Raw genomic sequence first — 26,551 nt, forward strand, 5'->3', positions numbered from 1 at the left:
GCTCGGCGCGATCTATTACTGCGCGGGTTGAAGATAAAAGGAGAAGAAGCACTGAAAATGGGTATAGTGGAAGCCGTTTACGACGGCGAGGAAGAAGTTACAAATTCCGGGATAGAAATGGCCGACGATTTGGCCAAAAGGAATTGGCATGGTGAATTTTATGTTGAAATTAGGAAAGGATTGTATTCTGAACTTTGCGACATACTGGGAATCGCTTCCAAAGCTATTGCAACTCCTTAACTTTGATCCACATAGTCGAAATGATTTAAGAATAAAAATGAAGGGTCGGCCGAGCGAGCCAACCCTATTAGTTTCCACAAATTTTGTCGGCCATATGTCTTGATAGCCATACAGCACCCACCAGACGAGGGTGGGCGTGGCATATTTAGCCAACCGACCCTTTTAAGTTTACCACTTGGGTTTCTATGCTTATATATAGACGACCTCTTTCGTGCCCCATAGGATCTCCACTCAATGTGGGATACACATTGTAATACTATATAGTGTGCTACACAAATTTGTATTGTTTGAATGCAACAAGCATGGATGGACAAGCTGCTTCAAACAAAAGCAAGCCCATCGACCATGCTATTCCATTTGCCAGGCATTGATATGACACATTTCAATCCTTTGTATTTGCCATCACTCCCATTTGTGAATCTATCTTCATACCCAAATTCTATATTTTATTAGTTTAAAGTCTTTGCTATATTTCTTAACCCGAAAACCCGAGTCAACAGCAATCAGAATAGGATAGATCCGAATCCAAAAAACCTGTCAAAACCCGATTTGAATAAGACCCGAACCAATCCGTCCAATTTAGTCATTTCCTGATTGACCACGGCGCTTTGTATCTCTCAAGTCTTGTCTCGGTTTCAGACAGTAGTTTCTTTTGTTCCTCAAAACCACCCCCCTTTTTTTCGATTGTTTTTCGTTGAATTTGAAGGTTTTTAATCGAAAAAAATGGGGTTTGTTTCTTTCGTGGGAAGAGTTCTTTTCGCTTCAGTATTTCTCCTCTCTGCTTGGCAAGAGTAAGCTTCATTTCAGATCTACACTTCCTTTGCTTTTTGTGTTTTCTAACGAGTACTGTTTGGTTCTCGAGAAAAAGAAACAGAGGGGTAGTTTGGATTTTAATTGAGATTTGAAACTCAGAGCTGTTTAATTAATGATATGATCTTTTTTTTTTGAAAAGATTGGTGATTGTAAGGGTTTTATGTTAATAGATGTTTTTTATAGTAAAGTTGCTAGCTTTGTTGGTAAAAAAAATAGTGCTAATTAAGGTGTCATTAAGGGTAATTTTGTTTAGACAAAAAGGTTGAAATTCGTGTTAGATTGCTTAGATGTTTAAGGGTTTTAGGGTTTAGGGGGTGCTGAATGATGTTCTATAAGATATTAAATTTGAAGTTTTAGATCTTATAATTACGTTAAATTTAGCTCAAAGTGGGTTGCTCCATATTCATCCAAATCAAAGAGAGTGTTAGGAGTACGCGCCACAGCATTTAAGCTCAAGTGGTTGGTCCGTGATGTTTCGCTTGAAGCTGTGCTGTAAGGCATGCTTAGGCATCGTGCTAAACCGCAAAAGTGCCTCGAGCCGTTTTATTATGTGTTTCTACTCTTACATTATGTGTTCATGTGTATAGGTTCAATGAATTTGATGTTGATGGAGGGCCAGCAGCAAAGGCATTGAAGCCGAAATTCAATGTCTTCTCAAAGACTGTGACATCTCACACAGGGGTGCAAGTGCCGGAATTCGATGTAAGATTAGCTTTATTTCGCCATCGAGATAAATGCATTTATATATCATGTTTTTACTTATGTCATATTCATGGAGCTGTTATTTACAGATTAAGTATCTAGTTGCTGCTGCTGTGGCCTTTAAAGGTGTTGGGGGTATCTTATTTACATTCGACAGCAGTATCGGAGCTTATCTTCTGGTTTGTTTTATGAACTTCTGTATTATTCCGAGTTAATAGTTCAATTATCAGCTAAGTCAACTGATGTATTACACTATTCTAATCATGTAGGTTCTGCATCAGCTTATCGTTACTCCCATATTGTACGACTTCTACAACTATGACACGGAAAAGAAGGAATTCGGTATACTTTTCACAAAATTCACACAGGTTAGTACATGATAGCATTTATTTTGCATTGATAGATGTTTTGTCTCTTCCTTCCAACTGTACATGTCTTGTTCCGATGTATTTTTCTAACTAATTTTCGTTCTCAGAACTTGGCTCTGTTAGGGGCCTTATTCTTCTTTATTGGCATGAAGAACTCGATGCCTAGGAGACAACACAAGAAAAAGGCTCCAAAAACAAAAACATTTTGAAGAGGAACATCTAGGATTTTTGTTCGATATCCGTCTACTTCAGTGAATCCATATCTATCTTTATTTATGCTTTGTATCATGGCTTTGTTTCTTAAAGACTAGGGAAAAGGGGCATATATTACTCGGAATGGCTTGATATTATTAATTACGAAGTTAAGCTCGTTATTTAATTTTCAGAAAGGGTTTGATAATATTACTTTTAAATCTGTTGCATCTTTTGGTTTTAATTGAATGCATTGTGCTAGTCATCTTCATAGGACATTTTGTTTTTTAATGCTAGATAAAGCCCTGAATCACTTGCCATGGATTCAGCTGAGAATCTAGAACACGAAAATGGTTCTCTGTTGCGGTTTAAGATCTAGGATCTTTATCACATCTGATGTTCCGGTAAGATGCGAGAAAAGTTTTGGTCAATTTAGGTGTGTTTTGGTGCAGCCACTGTCTTTCCAAATGCACCCTTAGTGTGAACATTTAAAGTAGTGAATAGTATTGGACTTTTTGTTCCTCAGCTCGCAAGGTAAGACACCCGTGACCTAAAGATCTTGCAAGCGCAAGGCCTTACAAGCTCGAACCGAGGAAACTACATGCCTAACACGGGCAAGCACATTACACATCCATTCTTCAAACATAATAATGTGGGACAAGACTTTAGTAGGTCATATAAATTTTTGGAAGTTCGAAACCAATATATATGGGCAACACGGGACGTTTCTTCTCCTTTCATTCTAGTTCACTTTCCATCCATTGGGTGTGAACTGTGAAGAGCTAACGCCCTATCGTCTTTCTTATATCAACAATGGTTATTTTGAGGTGAATGTTACTTGTCTTGGGGCATCGTTAACTATTTTTATTTTCTAAAAAAGGAGAAAAGATTAATCATTACTCAACCTTGAACAACAAGGTGGCTATGTTCTTGATGGTGCCAGCTTTTTTAATTTCTAAAAGGTGAAATGGATTTTTCTTAAGTGGAATTTAAAGTCCGTTGTGAGATCATTTGAGTAAAACTATTTAAAGCATAGAATGGGGAGCCTTTTCTACTCACGAAAAGAAGAGCCGTCTGAATTAAAAAAGATTATCTTTGGGTTCAAAACGTCAATTTTGTTTTCTCTTCCGCTACCTATCCTTGAAATTTATGTCACGATATGGAAAGCATAACACAGCACTACAAACCATAGGAATGTCATTTTATAACATGCCATATGAGTCTTTGTTAGTATCTAAAAAGCAGGATTCAATCTTTGTAGATATCTTTCTTTCAATCTGCACTCACTGATCGTCATCTCTATTTTTGTTGTTATCTTTGTTTTCCTCCCTCTATTTAGTGCTAATCCTTTATTTGACTTTCACCAAGAGTTTTTTTTCTTCTCTCTGCAAAGAGGTTACCTTCAAAAACAAAAAACAAAAATGGTGGCAGTCGATGCTGGTGAAGTTCAGACACAATTCGAGCTTAAATACGATCGAGCTAGCGAAATCAAGGCTTTCGACGAGATGAAAACCGGCGTCAAAGGGCTCGTAGATTCCGGGATTTCGGAGGTTCCCCGAATATTCCACCAGCCACCGGATATCGTCGGGGAAAGCTATGTTCCAAGTGCCACCCAGTTTAGCATCCCTGTTATAGATCTTCAAGGAGTAAAGGAGGATCCCAGTACTCACACGGAGATTGTTAAACAAGTACTTAATGCATCACAAGAATGGGGCTTTTTCCAAATCATTAACCATGGAATTCCATTGAGTGTTCTGGAGGAGATGAAGGTTCGTGTACGTCGATTTTACGAGCTAGATAATGAGCTCAAAAAACAGTTCTACACTCGCGATACTTCAAAAAAAGTGGTCTATAATTGCAATTTCGATCTCCATACTGCCCCAGCAGCTAACTGGAGAGACACTGTTTATTTTGACATTGCTCCTGATCCTCCTAAGCCTGAAGAATTGCCTGAACCATTCAGGTATTTACATATATCTACACGTATATAAACCCTGCAATGGTGAACTGTTACTCATCTGTGTGAATTTGGTATATAGGGATATGATGGTGGAGTACACGGACCGGATGATGAATTTGGGTCGTTTGCTGTTTGAGTTAATTTCAGAAGCTCTGGGGTTGAACCCTGATCATCTGGTGAAGATAGATTGTGCAAAGGGTCTCGGTCATCTCTGCCACTACTATCCGGCATGTCCGCAACCGGAGTTGACAATTGGGACAAGCAAGCACACCGACAGTTGCTTCCTCACTGTGCTTCTACAAGACCATATTGGTGGTCTCCAAGTTCTTTATGAAAATCAATGGATTGATGTACCACCAGTCCCTGAGGCTTTAGTAGTTAACATTGGAGATCTTTTACAGGCAAGTCCTGTGCAAACAAGTGCTTTAAACAATCAATTATCAACAATTAACAATTAGATTCAAAACTATGTGAACATTTATTTTCGTGTTCTTTGTTACAGCTTATATCAAATGACAGACTTGTAAGTGTCGAGCATAGGGTGCTCGCGAATTCGATTGGACCTAGAGTATCGGTGGCGAGCTTTTTCATCACGTATTTTAATCCGAACCCGAGATTGTATGCACCTATTAAGGATTTGTTATCCGAAGATAATCCTCCAAAATACAGGGAAACTACTGTGGTAGAGTACATGAGTCACTTCCAACAGAAAGGCCTTGATGGAAAGTCTGCACTGCTGCATTTCAAGATATGAACCAATTCCCTCAAACACCAATAAAATGAAGCATTGGTCTTTCCATGTATAACTAGAATTCGAAATGTATGCGTGTATGTATGTATGTATGTATTCTTTGTAAACAAAAGTATTGTTGACTATTGAATATGCCGTTTGCTGCCATGGCCATTGAAACTTTTGTTCCAGGAATTTCTTCTCATAAAAATGGCTGCTTCCGATTTTAGCTTTTACCGTACGTCACTATTTATTGTAATTAACGAGAGTAACATCCGTTACATATGCATCGCGATAAACATGATACCTCCAACCGCAATCTAAATATGATGCTGAGAAATGTGAACATGATTTCTACAGGGATAGAACTTTGAGGTGGAAACTGGTGCCAAGTTGCACCACAAGGTTACAAAAAAAATAAGGTCAAAAAGATACGGCTATTAATATCAATGGCGGTGTGGCATTAAACAATGCTCTTCATGGGGTCACTGAAGATAATGGCGTTGATATTTATCATAAAAAAACAAAATTTAGTCAACACTTCATAATCTAAAAAAGGGGTAAAAAATATTTCCATTACAGAAAACAAGAACAATCTCCTTCCTAGTTCCTCCTCTTTCTTGTCTAACAAGAAATGGTGACAGTGAACACACCTGAGTATGATAGAACAAGCGAACTGAAAGCTTTTGATGACACAAAAGCTGGAGTTAAAGGCCTTGCCGATGGTGGAATCACGAAGGTCCCTCGAATATTTCATCAACCGCCTGAAAAACTCCACAAATTCCCAGTTTCAAACGATTCCCAGTTCAGTATTCCGGTCATAGACCTTGAAGGAGTGAACAATGATCCGATTACTCGAAAGGAAGTGGTGGATAAAGTTGGAAATGCATCAAGGAAATGGGGTTTTTTCCAAGTGATCAATCATGGGATTCCAGTTAGTGTCATGGAGGAGATGAAGGATGGTGTTAGGAGGTTTCATGAGCAAGATGTTGAAGTGAAAAAGCAATATTATACTCGTGATTTTACGAAACCAGTGGTTTATAACAGCAATTTCGATTTGTATACAAGTTTAGCAGTCAATTGGAGAGATACATTTTTCAGCCGTATGGCTCCTGATCCTCCAAAAATGGAAGACTTGCCACCAGTTTGCAGGTATGGTTCAACATCTATTCATTTGCTTAGTTTGCATAAATGGCCTGTACTGTGATGAATAGCATCTGTTATGTCTGCAATCACCATAATGAGGTAATTCATTTGCAGGGATATAATGGTGAATTACTCGAAACAAGTGATGAATTTGGGTAATTTACTGCTGGAATTGCTGTCCCAAGCTATTGGGTTGAAACCTGACCACTTGAAAGACATGGACTGTGGCAGGGGCCTTCTTATGCTATGCCACTATTATCCAGGGTGTCCTAAGCCAGAATTGGCTTTGGGAACAAGTAAGCATGCAGACAATGATTTCTTCACTGTGCTGCTTCAAGATCATATTGGTGGTCTCCAAGTACTCCATGAAGACAAATGGATTGATGTGCCTTGTTCTCCTGGGGCTTTAGTGATTAACATTGGTGATCTTTTACAGGTTAATCCGTTGTCACTCCGACTCTTTATTTTCCTTAAAGCACTCATGTCTTGAAAGCTAGTGAATATTTGGGAATTTTCAACTTATTTTTTCAGCTTATTTCGAACGATGCTTTCGTCAGCGTGGAGCATAGAGTGCTGGCAAACTCGGACGGACCAAGAGTTTCAGTGGCATGTTTTTTCAGCACTTCACTCAAGTCGGACCCGGTACTGTACGGACCTATCAAGGAACTGTTATCAGAAGGGAATCCACCAAAATACAGGGAAACCACAGTGAGAGATTATGTTATATACTCCAATGGAAGAGGGCTTGATGTTGATGGTACTTCTCCCTTGCTGCATTTCAGGTTATGACCCCATGATATGAAATATCAGCTTAAGAATGAATAATTTGGTAGATTTCTTATGACTGAACTGTGTATTGGGCATATCTGGTTGGATCTATGATTTAGAATTTATGATGTTATCATAATCAATTGTGATAAATATTGTTATCAGTTTGTAATCACTATTTAAACTCACAATCTGTCACTATATTGGAAGTAGCATGCATAACATGACATCCTCCTAATAAAATATATCGGTAGAATAATTTTTAAAAGGGTAAATGTATCATTTTGTACCTGAGTTTGACTTCAAGATTCATTTTGATACTTGAGATTTTTTTCAGTGTAGTAGTTGAGTTTGGCTACAAGGTTCGATTTGGTGCCCTGATGAATGTTTGATACTTGTACTCTAATAGAAACACATAGATATTTAAAACTGGGACAAAGAAAACCCAGCTTGTAACAGCTTAATTTTCAGTGGTATCGGGAATAGAGATTTGAGATCACTAAATCTGACGGGTGAGTTGAAATTTAATAAATTAATACCTATGAGTCAAATGTGAATATAAAAGCATTTTTTAATTAGTGAATTTGGTGATTTAAAAGAATTAATTAGGTAAATTGGGTCGAGAATGAGGTATCGAGACCTCAACTACATAAATCGAGCCATAAATATTTTTAGAAATATTAGGTAAATGTGAATATAAAAGAATTTGGTGATTTAAAAGAATTTGGTGAATTTGGTGATTTAAAAGAATTAATTAGGTAAATGTGAATATAAAAGCATTTTGACGTTTGGGTGGTTAATTAAATAAAAAGGACTAAATTGAAAAAGGTGTAAAAGTTGCTAAAAGGATTAAATAGCTCAATTGTCAAATGAGGAAGGACCTAAAGTGAAAATAAGCCCAAAGGAGATATTTTAGGCGACAATAGCTGAGAAAAATCAGGAAATGGGTGAAATAAGGGCAAAATTGGAAACTTGACCAAATTGGCTAAATAAAAATGGGACTAAATTGGAATATCTAGAATTTTCTTCATTTCTCTTCATATTCTTCAGCTGAAAAACAGCCATGGAGGAGGGTTCAAGCTGGTTTTCATACTCTAGCTTCATGTAAGTTTAATTCTTGCTTTCTCCTTGATATTTTTATGTTTTTAGACTTTTACAATTGGGTCCAACTTACTATTTCATTAGTTTGTGATTCCATGTCTAATTTTTGAAGTTGTTATGGATGAGTGGTGGAAGTATATGATGATTTGGCATGGAATTAGAGCTTTAAATTGTTTATATTCTAATTTTATTGAAAGAATTGAATAGAAAGTGAATGTTTGGGACCTAATTGTAAAAGGGTTTGAAGTTAAAGTTTTATGTAGAAATTCTGAATCTCAATAGTTATGAAATAACTTATAATGTCTATAAAAAGTATTAATTGATAAAATTATCTTAATTTAGGGGTTAATTGAGCAAGGACTGAATTGTATGAATTGTGAAATTTGGGGTAAAATGGAAATCAACATTTTGCACTAAAACTGTTTTGGGCAGCAGCAGTAGTTTAACTTTGAAAAATCACAAAGAATTGTAGAAATCGAATTATAGGGTGAATAAAATATGAAATTAAAGCTTATCGAGTTTAGTTTCTTATAAAAGAAATTATGTAAGCAATTGAATTGTAAATCATGAGATACAATAACTTTTGTGAGACAAGGTCAAAATGCTTTCGGGTTCCCCTGTTCTGAATTTGGAAAATCATAAAAAATTGGATAAAAATAATTAGAGGCTTAAATTTATATTTTTATAATTCTGAATGAGTCTATTTTCAAGAGAAACAAACGAGGACATCATTCGAATCTTGTACGAGAAGATAATTAATTTTTAGTGAAGAAGGGTCAGAACTGTTAGACAGCAAAATAGGGGAGACTTCAATGAATAAATTTTATTAATTAGCCCAACCAAAAATTATGAAATTTTTATGGTAAGAAGACATACGAGTCTAGTTTCTGGGAAAATTTATGGATCTTAATTTGGAGTTCTGTGGATCAAGATAAAAATAATTTAGTGACTATGATACAGATGGACAGCTTGAATATTCACATAAGTAGATAGTGAAAATTATGGATAATGTTACCTACAAGTGTGTTGTTTATACTAAGGGTGTGGATGGAAAGGAGGAGGAGGAAAATATAAAAAAAATATATGAATGAATCGTGTATAAATTGATCACATGCCCGATTATAATCGATAAGTGTTGGATTAGAAATGATATAATGTTTTATTTGGTATATTTATTATGAAATTATGATTATCGTTATAATACAAAAATTTAACTTGTGAGTTTATATAGATAAATTTTAGTGATTATTTGTTAATTTTATGAATTTCATGATGTGTTATTTCATATGTGTTGATGATAAAATCGTGAATAATGTAAAAGCATGAAAATTGAATAAATGATCAAATTGAGCATTTCAGTTCAGTGACAAAGGTGAATTGAAGGAAAAGACCATGGTTGGACCATGGCAGCAAGTGATAAGTGATAGCTTCGACTACATTTATCTGATCAAGGAAAAGTGAAAGTGATTTCGGCTACACTTATCTGATCAATGACAAATGATAAGTGAAAGTAGTAGCTTCAGCTACCTGATTAGTGAAAAGTGGTAGTTCCGGCTACCTGATCAGTGAAAAGTGATAGCTCCGGCTACCTGATCTGTGAAAAATGGTAGCTCCGGCTACCTGATCAGTGAATAGTGGTAGCTTCGGCTACAAGTGACAAGTGACAAGTGATTTCCGTATAAGACCATATCTGGGATATGGCATCGGTGTGATATATGCTACTGTATAAGACCATATCTGGGATATGGCATCAGTGAGATATGTGATTCGTGTAAGACCATAGCTGGGCTATGGCATCGATATATGAATATGTGTAAGACCATAGCTGGGCTATGGCATCATTATGTGAAGATGTGTAAGACCATAGTTGAACTATGGCATCGAGAAAACGAAGTACTCAATTTCGTAAGACGTTCACTAATTTGACAAAGTTTGGCAAGTGTTACATGGAATTATGTGATACAAGGAAGTATGAGTTGATAAGATACGAGTATAGAACTTGGTTGATAAATGAATTCATTCGTGATTATATAATTGTTCATCTTGAACGTACTGTCCAAATGTATTGATAATTCAAATGTTTTAATGAATAAAATTCCGATATGGAATAAATTGAACACGAGAAAAATAATTATGAAATTGAACTCGGAATTCATGAAAATGACGGTTATTGATATATGGAGATAGGACATTGATATATGAATACGGAAAATGTTTGATAAATGTGTTTATTCATAATTATAGAATTATATACCTCATGTGTACTATTTGCATAAAGATGATATTTCAAATACTTTGGTTATTTAAGCTTAAATAGAAAATAGTCTGAAATCCAGATAAGTTGTTATGAAAATATATTTAGATTACAGAGATATGGCTGATATATGTTGTATGATTACATAACGTGAAATTGTGTATATATATGAGAAATTGAATGAGAATTAAGCTCATACACGTTTCTTGTTATTTATATGAAGTGTACGACTGACAAGGGTGATGAAGTTATAAACAGAGAGTTACACGGGTTGAAAACACGAGCGTGTGACTCTCCAAAGTGTGAAAATTTTCTAAGTGTTGCAAAAGTTTCATATGTTTACGGTTTGGTCCCAAACCACCCTGAATGTATGTTTTGGGCCCCGTAGGCCCATATAAGGGATGCTAAACATATGTATGAAAGTTTTTAATTTAGAAAAAAATTTTATGGCTGATTTTTTTAATATGATTGATCATATTAAGTTTGGTAATGCCTCGTACCCTATTCTAGGCTCGGAATACGGGTAGGGGGTGTTACACAGCTACCAAATTGAATGTTAACCTCAGGTACCAAATTAGGACAAAAAAAACCTCAAGTATCAAATTGAATAAAAATGCAAGTAGCAAAGTGAATATTAAAGCCAAACTTAGGTACCAAATTGAAACAAAAATAAATTCAAATACCAAATTAAGCATTAAAACTAAACTTAAGTACCAAATAGTATATTAACCCTTTTTAAAAAAAATTAATACATGAACACGTTACGAGTTCATAATAAAACACATTAGGCCCAACCAACTTTTCAAACTGAAAATTCAAGTCAAATTTAGCTTTTCCCATTTCGAAAGTCATTTTGAGTGAAAATTTGATTGCAGTTGTAAGTCAACTAAAAATCCAATAAAGATAAATGTACCTATCAATTAATAGTATAACTACGGTGAGTAAAGATATTATTCCCACGAAGACTAAAAGTACTAGTAATTACCGTATTTCTATTATTTAACAGATAAATTGGAGTGATTGATTAAAACTAAAATTAACTAAATTAATTAACTAAAGAACACAACAAATAACAAATGAAGAAAATAATCGAGTAAACAACCAAGAAGCGAAACAGTATCCAGGAAATTCACTTAGTATTTTGATATGTAGAAATCTGTAAATTATGCTAATATCTCTCTTCAAGACTAAAAGCAACTGACTCTAAGTTGATTAATTGAAATTTCTTTCTAATTAAAATCCCTATTATTGCATTAACTATATCTATAGATTCTCTTATTCGATTTGACTCTAATCAGGTAGATTTATGTCGTCTTATTTCTAGGATTGTATACAACTCCACTCAAATACGCTAGATCTACTCTTAAACAGATTTGATTTGACTTTAATCCGGCAGATTTATGTCGTCTTATTTCTAGGATTGTATACAATTCCACTCAAATACGCTAGATCTACTCTTAAACAGAGTCTATTCCTCCTCTGATTTAAGCACATCAAACATGGATCAATAATCTAGAAATATCTAACCAAGAATTAAGCACACATAATTGAGAATAAGATTTAAGTCTTTATTGCGTAAAATAAAAATCAAACGATAGAATTCATCATAGGGTTCACCTCCCCTAGGTATTTAGAAAATTAGTTCATGATAGCAAATAAATATATCCCAAAGACAGTATAACCACAAGAAATAAAAAAAAACTCATAATAAACTTCAAAGAAATCAAAAGGAGATCTTCAAAATTGATGGAAATCTGCTTCAGAGTCGGCTTCAATAGTGTTTTCTGAGTTTTTCTTTAGTATTCTATGACGGCTCACTCACATCTTCTTATATTTGTCATATATAGGTCTTAGAATGCCTGAAAAATCCTAAAAATCACATTTTCAAGCTGTTTTGAGTGTAATTTGCGATTTCCACATGGTCTGGCACATGATCGTGTGGCAGCCAGTGTGGCTCACATGACCATGTGTCCAATTCGTGTGGCTCCTAAAACTTGCTCCGATTTTCACTCTTTTTGCTCTCAAATGCTCTCTAAGTATAGAAAAATAAATTTAAAGGATTAGAAGCATAAAATTCATCATTTTAAATCGAATAATCAATAAGGCTAAAACATGTTACTTTTGACATTTATCAAAATTTTAAAATATCTAATAATTAAATAATGAATTTCAAAATTCATAAAATGTATATAACTCATCTAGAATTTTTTTTTGTAACAAAATATGTACAATCTTAATAAATATAATTGAAAGATTTGATATAAATATTAAAATCACATTAGACACTAATAACAATAAATTATAGGAAGAAATATTATTGAACTAATTAATTAAATTAATTAAATAATTTTCTTAACCTAATTTTAGTTTCATCAAAATCATAATAGTTTTATCTTACTATGAACAAATGAATTCAATCAGTGAAACTATGATAATTTAATTAATTCAATCTCCACTTTAAATTTCAATTATTTTATAATTTATTTATAATTTAAAGAAATTAATTAGTTATCAAGTAATCCCTTGTTCATAATGAGAAAATGCATTCACTACAAGTAGTGATATTGTAACACCTCTAACCCGTATCCGTCGTTAAAATAGGGTTTCGGAGCATTACTGAGTAGCCGTAATCTAAATCAATCATTATTAAACATTTCAAAAATCATAATATAATTCATCATTAACAAGCACAGAGACCCTTATTCGAGCCTTGGAGGGCTTAAAATTACTTTAGAATTGATTTGGGACTAAATCGGGAACATTTCAAAATTTTAGGAAAAAGTTAGAAAAATTTTAATTGCAGGGTTCATACGGCCGTGTGGGCATTTGAGGTAGAGATACTGATTGTCGTGAAACTAACTAAAAATTTGACTTAAGGCAAGCGCACCTATCGAACAGTAGTATAGTTATGCTGAGACCGAAAATATCGTATCCACGAGGACTAAAAGTACTAATAATTACTATCTTTTTATTATCTAGCCTAAGAATTAAAGGATGTTTTTAAACTAAACTAATTTTCTAATTTAACTAAGATTACGACAGAGATGAAAGTTGGAAAATACTTTAGAAAAAACCAATGGAGAAGACAATACCCAAGAAAGAATCCACCTAGACTTCACTTATTACCTTTGACTTAGACGATTTATTCACTTGACTTATTCCGTAGAAATCCCTGATTTATGTTATTATCCTTTTCGAGACTAAAAACAACTGACTCTAGGTTGATTAATCGAAATCTCTTTCTAATTAAAACCCCTATTATCGCATTAACTCGATCTATGGATTCCCTTATTAGATTTGACTCTAATCCGGCATATTTATGTTGTCTTATCTCTAGGATTGCATGCAACTCTGCTTAATTATGAATGATCTACTCTTAAACATGGACTTTTCCTCCATTGAATAAGCACATCAAAAACCTGAATTAATATCCTAGAATATTAAAGCATGTAACACCCCCTACCCGTGTCCGACGCCGGGACCGGATACGAGGCATTATCGGACTTAAACATGCACACAGATGAAAACCAAGTCATAAAATTTTATTTAATTCAAAACTGTTCAGACACATGCATAACGTCCCTTATTTGGGTCTACGAAGCCCAAAACATACTTTGGAATAGTTTCGGGACTAAACGAGAACTTACGAAAACCTGGAAAATTTCACGCAACAACAAGTCTTTCATTTTAAACATATTTCACTTTAACCAACATCCATGACTATCAACCTCAACACAAGATATTAGCACATACATGAGTTCAATAACATTCAATATATTCTATTTTAATACCAATGTATCATTTGCCTACCATCATGTATATAATAACATTCTTACATTAGCTAGAACTAAATATGCCAAATCTTATTCTCGTTTAATACCATCTTACTGTGGTTACCAATTTGTCCATTAAACATTCATGTTCAAGGCATCATTACTTATTTCCATTTAATTCATGATCCATAGGTATGCTTTCAACTTACCTAATGTATTACCAATCATGCACAACAAACAAAGTTAACTACCTCATCATACCAGAAACATAAAACATGACATGATTAATTAAGCTTACAAACCATCATAAATATGGGCCACATCCCATGGCCATATACTATAACTCAACGTAGATCAATAGGTTAGGCCAAATCATAATAATAATACATGTCATAAAACTAGCTTTCTATACATGCCACTCACTTGATATTTCTATTATTTGAATTAATTCTCCCAAAAGTGATAGCTTGATAATATGATTCTGCCTCCGACGATCTCCAACCCCGAGCCGACCTGCCAAAACTGAAGAGGTGGAGAGGAGGGGTAAGATTTACGCTTAGTAAGTCCATATGAAATTAACAAGCAATTACCAACATGCTTTTTAAGATAAAACATCATAATTGTACAATTTACATATATTCTGGTTAAGCTGTTTTATCGAGTTATAGTTACTAAATAATTTATATCTAGAGCTACGAAACTCCAAATTAAGTTCTCTTAATTTTACTTGAATCTAGACTCATATCCCTTTCTCCCATAAAATTTTAAGAATTTTTTACTTAGCCAATTAGTACAGTTTATTCATTAAAGTTTCCCCTGTTTCGCTATCCAATAGTTCTGACCCCTCTTCACTAAAAATTATTTTTCTCATAGTACAAAATTCGAATAATTCTCTCATCTATCTTTCTAGAGAATAGACTCAATAAGGATTCTAATCATATAAATTTTAACTCATAATTTTTTTTTACAATTTTTAATGATTTTCTCAAATCAGAACAGGGGATCACGAAGTTATTCAGACTCTGTCTCACAACAATTTAAATATCTCATAATATAGAATTCAATTCCATGCACCATTTCCTCTATGTGAAACTAGACTCATTAGGATTTAATATCATATTTTATCCTGCCCTTAACTCAATTTCTACAATTTATGGTGAATTTCCAAATTTACACTACTGCAGTAACCCAAAACTACCAAGGCTAAATTTACTCAATCACAACTATAATTCACTAAATCCATACAATATCATTTCATCCATCATGGAAAGAACACAAAATTATGCTTCATAGGCATAGATCCATAATCTCAATGTCATCAAGTATCAAGACTTATTCCCATCATGTCATTTTCATAGTATTCACCAATACTATATACATCATATATCAAGGCATCAGACATAAGTTTAGTGTACATACCTGTACAACTTGTAATTTAACTCAAGAACATACTCACTTAATGGCTTGCCTCATTGGGACCATTATCGAATACTCCGTCAAATTACCCGTTGAACACTCAGAATATAATCGGATACACGGAAGCCCGCAGCTAGACAAACTCAATAGCCTGTTTATGTAGCAAAGCAACCATAATCTCACCCATAATGAACTCGGAACGTAACTCAACGAGCTCGGGTGTTCGCATCCATAATGAAATCGGAACACAACTCAACGAGTTTGGATGTCTCATAATTCTCATGAACTCGGACCACAACTCAACGAGTTCGGATCTCAATTTCTTAGTGACAAGTCACTTGTATCCTAACCTATTCCTAAGGTTCAAACGGGCTCTTTCCTCGATCATACGCCTTTGCCATCTTTCTCATTATGTCAATATCGATACTCCGATGGCAACTCATATTTTTCAAGTATTCCACATAATTTGTATAATAATTCAACAATAATCATAGAATGCAACAATACGTAAACAATAATCATCATACTATTATCAAGACATCAACAACATATAGTAATGTTGCACCATTTACATAATATCAAATTATTCACATATATGTATATTTACAATTCATGTAATATCATAACATTAACATTAAAATACACATTGCATTATTAAAATCATATGAACTTCCTCGTATGCGAAAATAGTCATTTTTACCATTTTGTCCACAAATTGGTATTTTGCCGATTTTAGCCCGAATTTCGATTTTCCTTACTCTATCATTTCAAATATAGCCTAATTAGGACTCATATTATTCAAATCAACCCAAAATCATATTTTGGAAAAATTACAATTTTACCCTTAAACTTTCGCATATTTACGCTTTTTCCTCAAATCTCGTAAATTAAACTTCATCCTAATTTCTTATGTTTTATGATATTCTGATCATTTTTTTCCTTCTATAGCAACATCCAATTCTCACTCTAACATGTACTTATGAACATTAGGTATTTTTACCAATTATGTCATTTTACTCGTTTTCACGTAAAATCACTCAGCAAAAGTCGTTTATCTAACACCCAACCTTCATTTTCTATCATTAGAAATCAAAATACATGCATATTATTCATGGGTAAATTTTTAGACATGAACCTTAGCTCAAATTAATGGTAGAAATAAGTAGAACAAGTTACCGGGATTTCAAAAATGTAAAGAACTTTAAAAATGGGGCAAAATGGACTTACAATCAAGCTTGGAAGTTTTAAAAACCCTAGCCATGTCTTCCATCTCCATATACGGTTATGGCATGAGAAAAATGAAGAAGATGACATCTTTTTCTTAATTATTTTAGCTTTATTAACCAATTTACTAAAATACCCTTAATGAAAAATATATAAAAACATACTATGCCATGTCTATTTTTGTCCACTAATTACAAGATGGGCTATTTACCATTTAAGGACCCCCAATTTAAAAATCCATTACTCACAAGTACTTAGTACCTTTGTAAACTAGAATACACATTCTGCAACTTTTACAATTTAGTCCTTTTGACTAAATTGAGTGCCCGAGTGTCAAAATTTTCGAACGAGATTTTCACAAAATTATTTCGTAAAATCGTAAACCATAAAAATATAATAAAAATAAAAATTTTCTTCATCGAATTTGTGGCCCCGAAACCACTGTTCCGACTAGGTCCAAAATCGGGATATTACAAAGCAAGAATTAAAACTCACAATTAAGAATAAGAACAAGTATCTATCATATAAATCAAAGAGTAATAAGATTCGTCTTAGGTTTCATCTCCCTTAGGTATTTAGGGAGTTTAGTTCGTAATATTAATAGAAAACATCTCAAAGTTTGGAAAACAACAAAACATAAAGAAACCCAAAGAACTTCTAGGAAATTGGATGGAAATCTTCAGTCTTGATGTAGATCTTGGCTTCGAGGTGATTCCGATGGCTATTCTCGAGTATTTTCTGCCTCCAACTCTGTGTGTCCCCCCTAATCCTTTTCTAGGGTGTTTATATAGGCTTTAGAATGCTTCCAAACCCTCAAAAGTGGCCTTTTCCAAGTAGAACTAGACTTGGGCTCGACAGGGACATGCTGTGTGCCACACCCGTGTGTAAGTGCTCAAACCGTGTGCAATTCTAACTTGGATTTATGTTGACACGGCCACGACACACGGGCGTGTGGACTGCCCGTGTGCCTCACACGGGCGAGTGGTTTACCTATCTGGAAGTGTTTAGGTCGTGTCTAACACTATTTTAAGCCAAATTTGTCCATTTTGGCTCGTTTCTCGCTCTTTTTGTTACCCTAGGCTCTCCTGAGTATAAAAACATTAAATTAAAGGATTAGGAGCATCAAATTCACTAAAACCAAGGAAAAAAAATCATTCCTAAGTATGCCAAGCATGGGGTAAAAATATGTATAATTTACGGTTTATCAGACACACGGTCGTGGCCCAACCCGTATCCATACCTGTGTAACTCACTGACTTGGGTCACACAGCCAAGCCACACGCCCATGTGCCAAGCCATGTACCTTTCGAAATGGCCTCGCACACCCGTGTGCTAGTCGTGTGTCTCATACGGCCAAGTCACACGCCCGTGTGTCTGGCCATGTGGACCTAAAATGTGTCTTAAACAACAAGTTTAACTTTTCCTACTTGCTTGGGCATTAAGTAACACAAAAACCATTCGTTTAACCTATTCAAAACATGATCAAACACACTCAAAACATGCCAAAACAATCACCCTAAGTGTCTAACCAATGTACCCTCATTGGTACCACATTTATATCATCAAAACATTTCATTAATGCATCGTTCAAATCCAAATTATAAACATACCAAAATCACTCCATTTAGTCTAGTTCGTAACCACCTAAACATCAACTAAAATTCACAAACACTTAACCTATCTTGGTTCAATTAAACATTTCATATTATGGCATCAAACGCAAACAAATGATTACATATACACCAATCAACATTACACTTATAGTTTTATTTACAATCCATCCACAAAATAACTATCAACTAGACATCCCAGGTACATGCCAACACAAAAGATAAACATCACCACATTTGAGATCGGGATCGTTGTTGGATACTGAATCGGCAATCAAAAGTGAAGTGCCTAACCTGCGCATGGAAAACAAAACCGTACTCTAAGTAAAATTCAGTGATATTTCTATAATCTGAACATTTAAAGACAAAAGAATACAATTTGCAAACTTGAATTATAAACACATATTAATATTTAAAAATCACAACTACCATATGCCAAACCTTTGAATTCATACATAATGGCATATCATTTCATACTATATTCAACTTACACATGCTATCATATTTCATTTGTTTAACAAATGTCCCAATTCTCATACTTGCTATATAAATAGCTTTTCACATATCAAACCACATTTCATTTTAACAATGACATAATTCAACTATATTCAATCAATAAGTACATTACTCATATATCTCATTTATAATCACAAACTTTTTCACCTTTCATATATCAATTCACTTTTCCATTTCCAATTCACATATTTTGTCATTTCAATATTAATCACAGAATTTGTTATTTAATTACCACTATTAACACGAATCGGACTCGGACGGATACACGAATCCAACCAACACACCAGTTTGGCACCCAATGCCTCATCGGATAAATCCGAAGTAATAATTGCGCCCAACGTTTTATAAATTGACACTCTCATCGGTTAAACCGAAGTAAATTGGCACCCAGTGCCTTATCGACTCGAAATCCAAGAAATACCTAAACTCTTCCTATCTTATGGCATGCCATCTATATCCGACTTAGCCCGATACAATTAATAGGGTTTAATTTCACATTTCAAAAACAACGAATATCCAATATCAATTTTTCATATAATCACATATACACATGAATTCAATTCAATTTATAACAATTAATAATCCAATTTTCAAAATGTCAAATACTCACCTCAAACACTTACTGTATGCATTAAATCGAATTACAACAATTAACAACTAGGTTCGAATTATAGAAATACAAACCGTGGATTCCGAGCTATTCGGCGTCGATTTTATCCTTCCCCTTTCTAGTCGAGGATTTCGGTATGAAGTTAGCTATGGAATTAAAACAATTAAAATTCATCAATACAACTCTGTTCAATTTCACATTGAATATTTCAATTTTTACTCAATATTCGCTTAAATTCCAATTTAGTTCCCTAAATCAAGACTAATTTTTATTCTTTACATTTAATTCTATATTTTCATGCAAATTTCATTTTAAACTAAATTTAAATCCCAATTTTCAATTAAACCCCTAAATTTTGAATTTTTCACAATTTAGTCTCTATTATTCACAATTTACAATTTGTTCTACAATTTAATTCTTTTCTATTTCTAGCTTAAAATTTTATCAATTTAATCCCTAATACTAAAATTATTTAACAATAACAATATTTAAAAACTTAATCAATGCTAAAATTACAACATGGTTCGGGTAGACCTAAGTATCGGGTTCCAAAAACATAAAAATTGCAAGAAAGGGGGACTAAATTGACTAACCTATTGAAATTTGAAAGTTTGAAGCCCTTAGTTCGTGCATCTCTCCTTTCTCCTTTCTTTCTCTTTTTCTTTCTGAATTTTGCATGTCTTTCTATTTCTATTTCTTTATTCTTTCTTTTAATACCTATTTTGTTTTATTATACTAATTATTATATAATACATATAAATTTCATTTTATTAAACATAATATATAAATTTTATATATTAAATTATTATAAGCTATAATGCACATTAATGCGGTCCACTATACATATATATATAGGTATAATTGTTTCTTTAATCCTTTTAATTATTTTCAAATTATAATTTTACTTCTACCTTAAATGCAATTTAGGCCTTATACCTAATTAGTTTTAATTCAAATAAATCCGCTTAACTAGACCTGCTCATAGGCCGGGTTACCCGGCTCGGCCCGAAGGCCACCCCGAAGGCCCGCCCGAAATATGGGAGGGTTTGGGCAAAAATATAGGCCCGAAAAATGGGCTTGGACAAAAGAATGAGGCCCGTTTAAAAAATGGGTCTGGCCTCGGGTAAGGTATTTTTGGCTTGGGCCTGGCCCGGCCCAAATTCACTAAATGACAAAAAAGTTCTGCTATTTTTTTTTTGTTTTTGAATGTTATTTTCTTCTTGTTTTTTCTCTCTATTTTGCTACCATATTACTATTAGTTGCTCCTATTATGTTGTTATCATTTGGATATTGTATAAAACTTATTTTATTATTAATTTTGTTATTCTTTTAAAGGTATTTGTTAATTTTATTATTATTTTAGAGGTATTTGCTTGTTAAGTTACATCTATCTTAGTGCTATTTAAGTCTACATATTTTTTAAAATTTATTTTTAATTTGTTGGAAAATATTTATTTTAATTTTTTTAGTATTTTTGATGTATTATATATATTTAAAAATTATATAAAATAATATAAAAATAAATACGGGCGGACCGGGCCGGGCCTGGGTTTTAGTATTTTTATTTGGGTCGGACTTGGACAAAATTTTAGGCCCATTTTTTGGACCCGGCCTGGCCCGAGCCCAATGAATGGGCCTAAATTTTTAGTTGAGCCCGACTCGAACCTGGCCCTGCCCGGCCCATGAACACCTCTACGCTTAACCGAAACCTAATTAACTACACAACTAACTTCGTAAATATTTATTAAAAATATTAACGAGTCTGATTTATGGAAACAAAATCCTGAGAATGCAGTTTCCGACACCCCTGACTATCGGGTCGTTACAGATATATATGATCTATTTCTCTAATTCGTTGTTTCACATTTTCATATCATCGATTATGCAAACCATCAAGGTTATACTAAGCTAGTGAAGATATTAATCGGACATATATAATTAGGGCTAAAATAATTTGTAATTAAGCTTCGACGCTTCATCTATTAATTACAACATTATTTAGTCATGGAGTCATTCTAATAAAGTACCATAACTAAACTTTCCCTATTATATACCATTAAAAAATTTATTATATCAAGTGTTTGTCTAATGACCTTGTCATGTTTTCAAGATATACCAATCCAATTCAACATATTTTCAAGATAGATTTATGCATTTTTATAAGATAACCTCATCACATACCAAAACCAAGATTTGTTAGCCATACCAATGGCTGACCTTACATTCATATCACATTAACATTTACTTTATTAGCTTATACATGCCATTGATTTCCAAAATAAAGTTTCTTGATATATCGAAATCTTGAAGTTGATAGCGTGATGTGTCTCCGACCAAGTCCGACCTCCGAGCTCTTAACACTACAAAATAGGCAAAAAGGAAATAGGGTAAGCACTTTGTGCTTAGTAAGCTCATGTAACAAGAATTATACTTACCTAATATTTTCAATACAGTACAATAAACATTCATATATCCATTCAATGCATTATTACCCTAACATGCACAAACTTAACATTCAAGTTAGTACAATAATTTTCATGTGTCAATAATATATATACCATGATTGATGAACTCATCAATACCATGATTGATGAACTCATCAATACCATGATTTCCATTCCCTTATTATTTTTCCATATTTATCCCGTTGAATTTCTCGGAATTTAGATGGATTTTCAGAGGTATACTTTTAGTGTACAATTTCTGGGTCCGTCAATTCATATTTATGTGTGCAAATTTCCATTTCAGAGAGCACACTCTCGCGAACCTCATCTTTACAGCGGGATTACCAGTCCAGGCTAAATCCCCTGTAATATAAACTAATAGAGTATTGTCGAGATTACCAGTCCAGGCTAAATCCCTTGTAACGGCAATTACTCTAATGAGCTTGGATCTGAATTACCAGTCCAGGCTAAATTCAGACCCTAATTCAAATTATCTGTCCGGGATAAATCCATTTTACACATATTCTTCGGGAGGGCTATATCAAGATAGGATCACTCGTCCGGGTTAGATCCTTTTTACTGTCAATTCCTTTTCAGAGATCTATCGAATGTTCCTTTCATTCAACCGAGATTTCTCGATACGTGTTTGTAAACAAAAATCTACTAATCCCGAACTTTTTCCTTTCCTCGATCTAGCTTCGTATTTAAATCTGCTGGATTCGGTGCAAAAAATTATGAAATACCAGCTTAAAGAACCCCTCTTATGGCGTTTTGGTTGATGAGAATGAAGAAAAATGAAGAGAAATCTAGATATTTCCTATTTAGTCCTATCTTTATTTAGTTAATTATGCAATATTTCAATTTTGCTCTTAAATCATCAATTTTCCTACTCATTTCATACCCTTGCCGTCCAGCCCAAATAAATTTTAGGTCTAAATGCCTTTTAAATCCTTTCTCATTAGACACTTAAGCTATTTAATCATTCTAGCAACTTTTACACCTTTTCCAATTTAGTCCTTTTCATTTAATTGACTACCCAAACATTAAAATTTTTTAACGGAATTTTAATACCACATCACTAACATTTCATAAGTATTTATAAAAATATTTTTGACTCAGTTTTATGAGATCAAGGTCTCAATTCTTTATTTTTACCCAATTCATTCAATAATTCTTTTTTTTAACTAACACTAAATCGGTAAAATTTTTCTATCGATATTTTAATATGATTTTCCTATCATATAAATATTCATGCAAAAATATTAAAATAAATTTCTCTTTAAATTGGATTTGTGGTTACGAAACCACTATTCCGATAACCTTGAATTTAGGCCATTACAACTCTCCCTCCTTTAAGGATTTTAGTCCTCGAAAATCTTACCAGTAAAGAGGTTTGGGTATTGTTTCCTCATTGCCACCTCCAGTTCCCATGTCGCTTCCTCAATCCTGTGCTTTTACCACAATACTTTCACCAAATTTTTCTTTTTTACTTCTAAGCTAATTTATTTTCCATGCCAATATCTTGACTGGTTCTTCACTGTAAGTCATATCTGGTTGAATCTCCACTTCTGTTGGAGAAATAACATGTGAAGGATCTGATCGATATCATCGTAGCAGAGATACATGAAAAACATTATGGATTTTATCAAGTTCCGGTGGTAATGCCAATCGATAAGTGACCGGTCCAATTCTTTCTATGATTTCATATGGCTCGATAAATCTTAGACTCAATTTATCCTTTCGACTGAATCGGAGAACTTTCTTCCAAGGAGACACTTTTAGAAATACCTTATCACCGACATGAAATTCAATCTCTTTTCGTTTAAGATCGGTATATGATTTTTGATGATCGAAAGCTGCTTTTAAACTATCCCGGATAACCTTTGCTTTTTCTTCTGTTTTCCGGATCAAATCAACCCCATGTATCTTCTTTCACTGTGTATTGTCTAATATAACGATGTTCTAAATTTTCTACCATACAAAGCTTCATACGGAGCCATTTTAATACTGGACTGATAACTGTTATTGTAAGCAAATTCAATCAAAGGTACACATCTCTCCCAATTACCTTCAAACTCTAGTATACAATATCAGAGCATATCTTCCAATACTTGAATTACACGCTTAGAAATAAGACATAAATCGGGGATCTCTATTTGATATAATGGAGACATGCACTCCATGTAGCCTGACAATTTCAGATATGTACAGTTCAGCTAGTTTATCTAAAGAATAATCCATACGTACCGGAATAAAGTGCGCTGACTTTGTCAATCGGTCAACAATTACCCAAATAGCATCTTTTTTCCTCGGAGACAACGGTAACCCTGATACAAAATCCATAGTGATTCTTTCCCATTTTCATTCCGGTATAGTAATTGGCTGAAGTAACCCCGAAGGTACCTGATGTTTAGCTTTAACTTGCTGACATATTAAACACCTTGATACAAACTCAAAAATATCACGTTTCATTCCCGACCACCAGTACTTCTTTTTCTAATCATTATACATTTTATCACTCCCCAGATGTACAGACATAGTACTGCTGTGAGCCTGGCGTAGAATCTTCTGTATGAGCTCTGAATTCTGAGGTACACATACCCTACCTCTAAATAATAAACAACCATCAGAACCAATCTGAAATTCAGAATCAGTACCTGACTTACACTGTGCCCGTTTAACCTGTAACTTCTCATTATTATTCTGAGTTTCACATATTTGCTTTAAAAATGTTGGTTTAGCTCTCAATTCAGCTAGGATTGAACCATCATCAGTCAATGATAACTGGGTATTCATAGCTTGTAAAGAAAACAGAGATTTTCGGCTCAAAGCATCAGCTACAACATTAACCTTACTCGGATGGTAATTAATAATCAAATCATAGTCCTTTATCAGTTCAAGCCACCTGTGCTGTCTCAAATTCAAATATTTCTGTGTCATCAAATATTTCAAGCTTTTATAATCAGTATAAATATGACATTTCTCACTGTATAAGTAATGTTGCCATATCTTCAGCTCAAATAAAATAGGAGCTAATTCAAGATCATGTACTGGGTAATTTCTTCCATGTGGTTTAAATTGTCTTGAAGCATAGGCTATTACTTTACCTTCTTGCATTAAGACACAACCTAAACCACTTAATGAGGCATTACTATTAAAAAAATTCCTTACCCAGTTTAGGCTGCACTAATACAGGTGCTTTTGTTAGTAGATCTTTCAATCAGTTGAAATTCTGCTGACATTCATCAGTCTACTCGAACTTTACATCTTTCTACAATAATCGAGTCATTGGAGAAGCTATCATAGAGAATCCCTGTACAAATCTCCGATAATAACCAGCTAAACCCAAGAAACTTCTAACTTCAGATACATTCTTCGGTGGACTCCAATTAACAATAGCTGAGATTTTACTTGGATCTACTCTGATGCCTTCGGCAGATACAGTGTGTCCAAGAAAACCCACTTCTCAAAGCCAAAATTCACATTTACTGAATTTATCATATAACTGTTTCTCTCGCAGAATTTATCATATAACTGTTTTTCTTCATCCCGAAAATAAACCAAAATATCATCAATGAATACTACAACAAATCTGTCTAAGTACGGTATGAATATCTGGTTCATCAAATCCATGAATATTGCGGGTGCATTAGTTAACCCAAACGGCATAACCAGAAACTCATAATGCCCATACCTTGTTCTGAAGGCTATTTTTGGCACATCTGACTCCTTTACCCGTAACTGATAATAACCTGATTGGAGATCAATCTTTGAAAACACTATAGCATCTTTCAACTGATCAAATAAATCATCAATCTAGGGTAATGGGTACTTATTCTTTATGGTTACTTTATTAAACTGCCTGTAGTCAATACACAATCTTAAAGACCCGTCTTTTTTTTCACAAATAGAACCGGAGTACCCCAAGATGAATGACTCGGTCGGACAAAACCCCTGTCAACAAGTTCTTGCAACTGTGTCTTTAACTCCTTTAATTCTGTAAGAGCCATCTGGTACGGAACTATGAAAATCAAAGTAGTTTTCGAAATCAAATCTATAGAAAATTCCACTTCTCTATTTGGTGGCAACCCTGGTAATTCCTCTGGAAACACATCGAAAAATTCGCATACCACTGGCACTGCTTGTATCTTTGACTCAGATACCTTGGTGTCAAGTACATAAGCCAAGAAAGCATCATACTTTTTTTTTGACATACCTCTGTGCTGCCATTACTGAAATCACATCAGATAACCCCTCTATTTGATTAGATTTAACTTGGAGCAACTCACTATTCTGACATTTTAGCACAATAAATTTCTGTCTACAATTTACTACTGCATCATGCTGGGTTAGCCAATCCATGCCCAATATCACGTCAAATTCATCAAATGGCAGCAACATCAAATCAGCCGAGAAACAATAACCTTTTACCATCAGTGGACAATTTTTTACAAATTTTTTATCCACCAAAACAGATTGACCCAGGAGGTTCGAGATTTTAACCACAAATTCAATAGATTCAATGGATAAATCTTTAACACATGCAAGCTTTATACATATATATGAATGCATAGAATTGGAATCAATTAATGCAATAATATCAGTGTCAAGTAAAGAAAATTACTGAGGCATATTCTCTGGCACGAATGGCACATGTCCTAGCAGGTGCACGTGCCTCAGGCCT

At 34.0% G+C, this 26,551-nt stretch overlaps 3 protein-coding genes and 1 non-coding gene across 4 annotated transcripts; 3 read left to right on the forward strand and 1 right to left on the reverse strand.

Moving 5' to 3' along the window:
* The first annotated feature begins 6 nt into the window (after window positions 1-6).
* LOC107924142 (uncharacterized) lies at window positions 7-2,502 on the forward strand. The gene is made up of 5 exons (XM_016854450.2): window positions 7-1,031; window positions 1,641-1,755; window positions 1,845-1,934; window positions 2,025-2,123; window positions 2,231-2,502. The coding sequence occupies exons 1-5, from the start codon at window positions 964-966 to the stop codon at window positions 2,330-2,332; spliced, it is 474 nt and encodes a 157-aa protein (XP_016709939.1). The 5' UTR covers window positions 7-963; the 3' UTR covers window positions 2,333-2,502.
* Window positions 279-405, reverse strand: LOC121216640 (U11 spliceosomal RNA). Its single transcript, XR_005912825.1, has one exon. It is a non-coding gene; the product is annotated as a U11 spliceosomal RNA (small nuclear RNA).
* A 128-nt stretch (window positions 2,503-2,630) lies between the features above and the next one.
* Window positions 2,631-5,173, forward strand: LOC107924139 (1-aminocyclopropane-1-carboxylate oxidase homolog 1). The gene is made up of 3 exons (XM_016854448.2): window positions 2,631-4,278; window positions 4,355-4,676; window positions 4,778-5,173. Exons 1-3 carry the CDS (start codon window positions 3,737-3,739, stop codon window positions 5,027-5,029), a joined length of 1,116 nt encoding a protein of 371 aa, XP_016709937.1. The 5' UTR covers window positions 2,631-3,736; the 3' UTR covers window positions 5,030-5,173.
* A 349-nt stretch (window positions 5,174-5,522) lies between these two features.
* Window positions 5,523-7,187, forward strand: LOC107924140 (1-aminocyclopropane-1-carboxylate oxidase homolog 1). Its single transcript, XM_041089302.1, has 3 exons — window positions 5,523-6,157; window positions 6,266-6,587; window positions 6,683-7,187. Exons 1-3 carry the CDS (start codon window positions 5,640-5,642, stop codon window positions 6,938-6,940), a joined length of 1,098 nt encoding a protein of 365 aa, XP_040945236.1. The 5' UTR covers window positions 5,523-5,639; the 3' UTR covers window positions 6,941-7,187.
* Window positions 7,188-26,551: the final 19,364 nt, after the last annotated feature.

The sequence above is a fragment of the Gossypium hirsutum genome, chromosome A02 (genome assembly GCF_007990345.1).
Source record: "Gossypium hirsutum isolate 1008001.06 chromosome A02, Gossypium_hirsutum_v2.1, whole genome shotgun sequence".
In the NCBI taxonomy this organism is placed as follows: domain Eukaryota; kingdom Viridiplantae; phylum Streptophyta; class Magnoliopsida; order Malvales; family Malvaceae; genus Gossypium; species Gossypium hirsutum.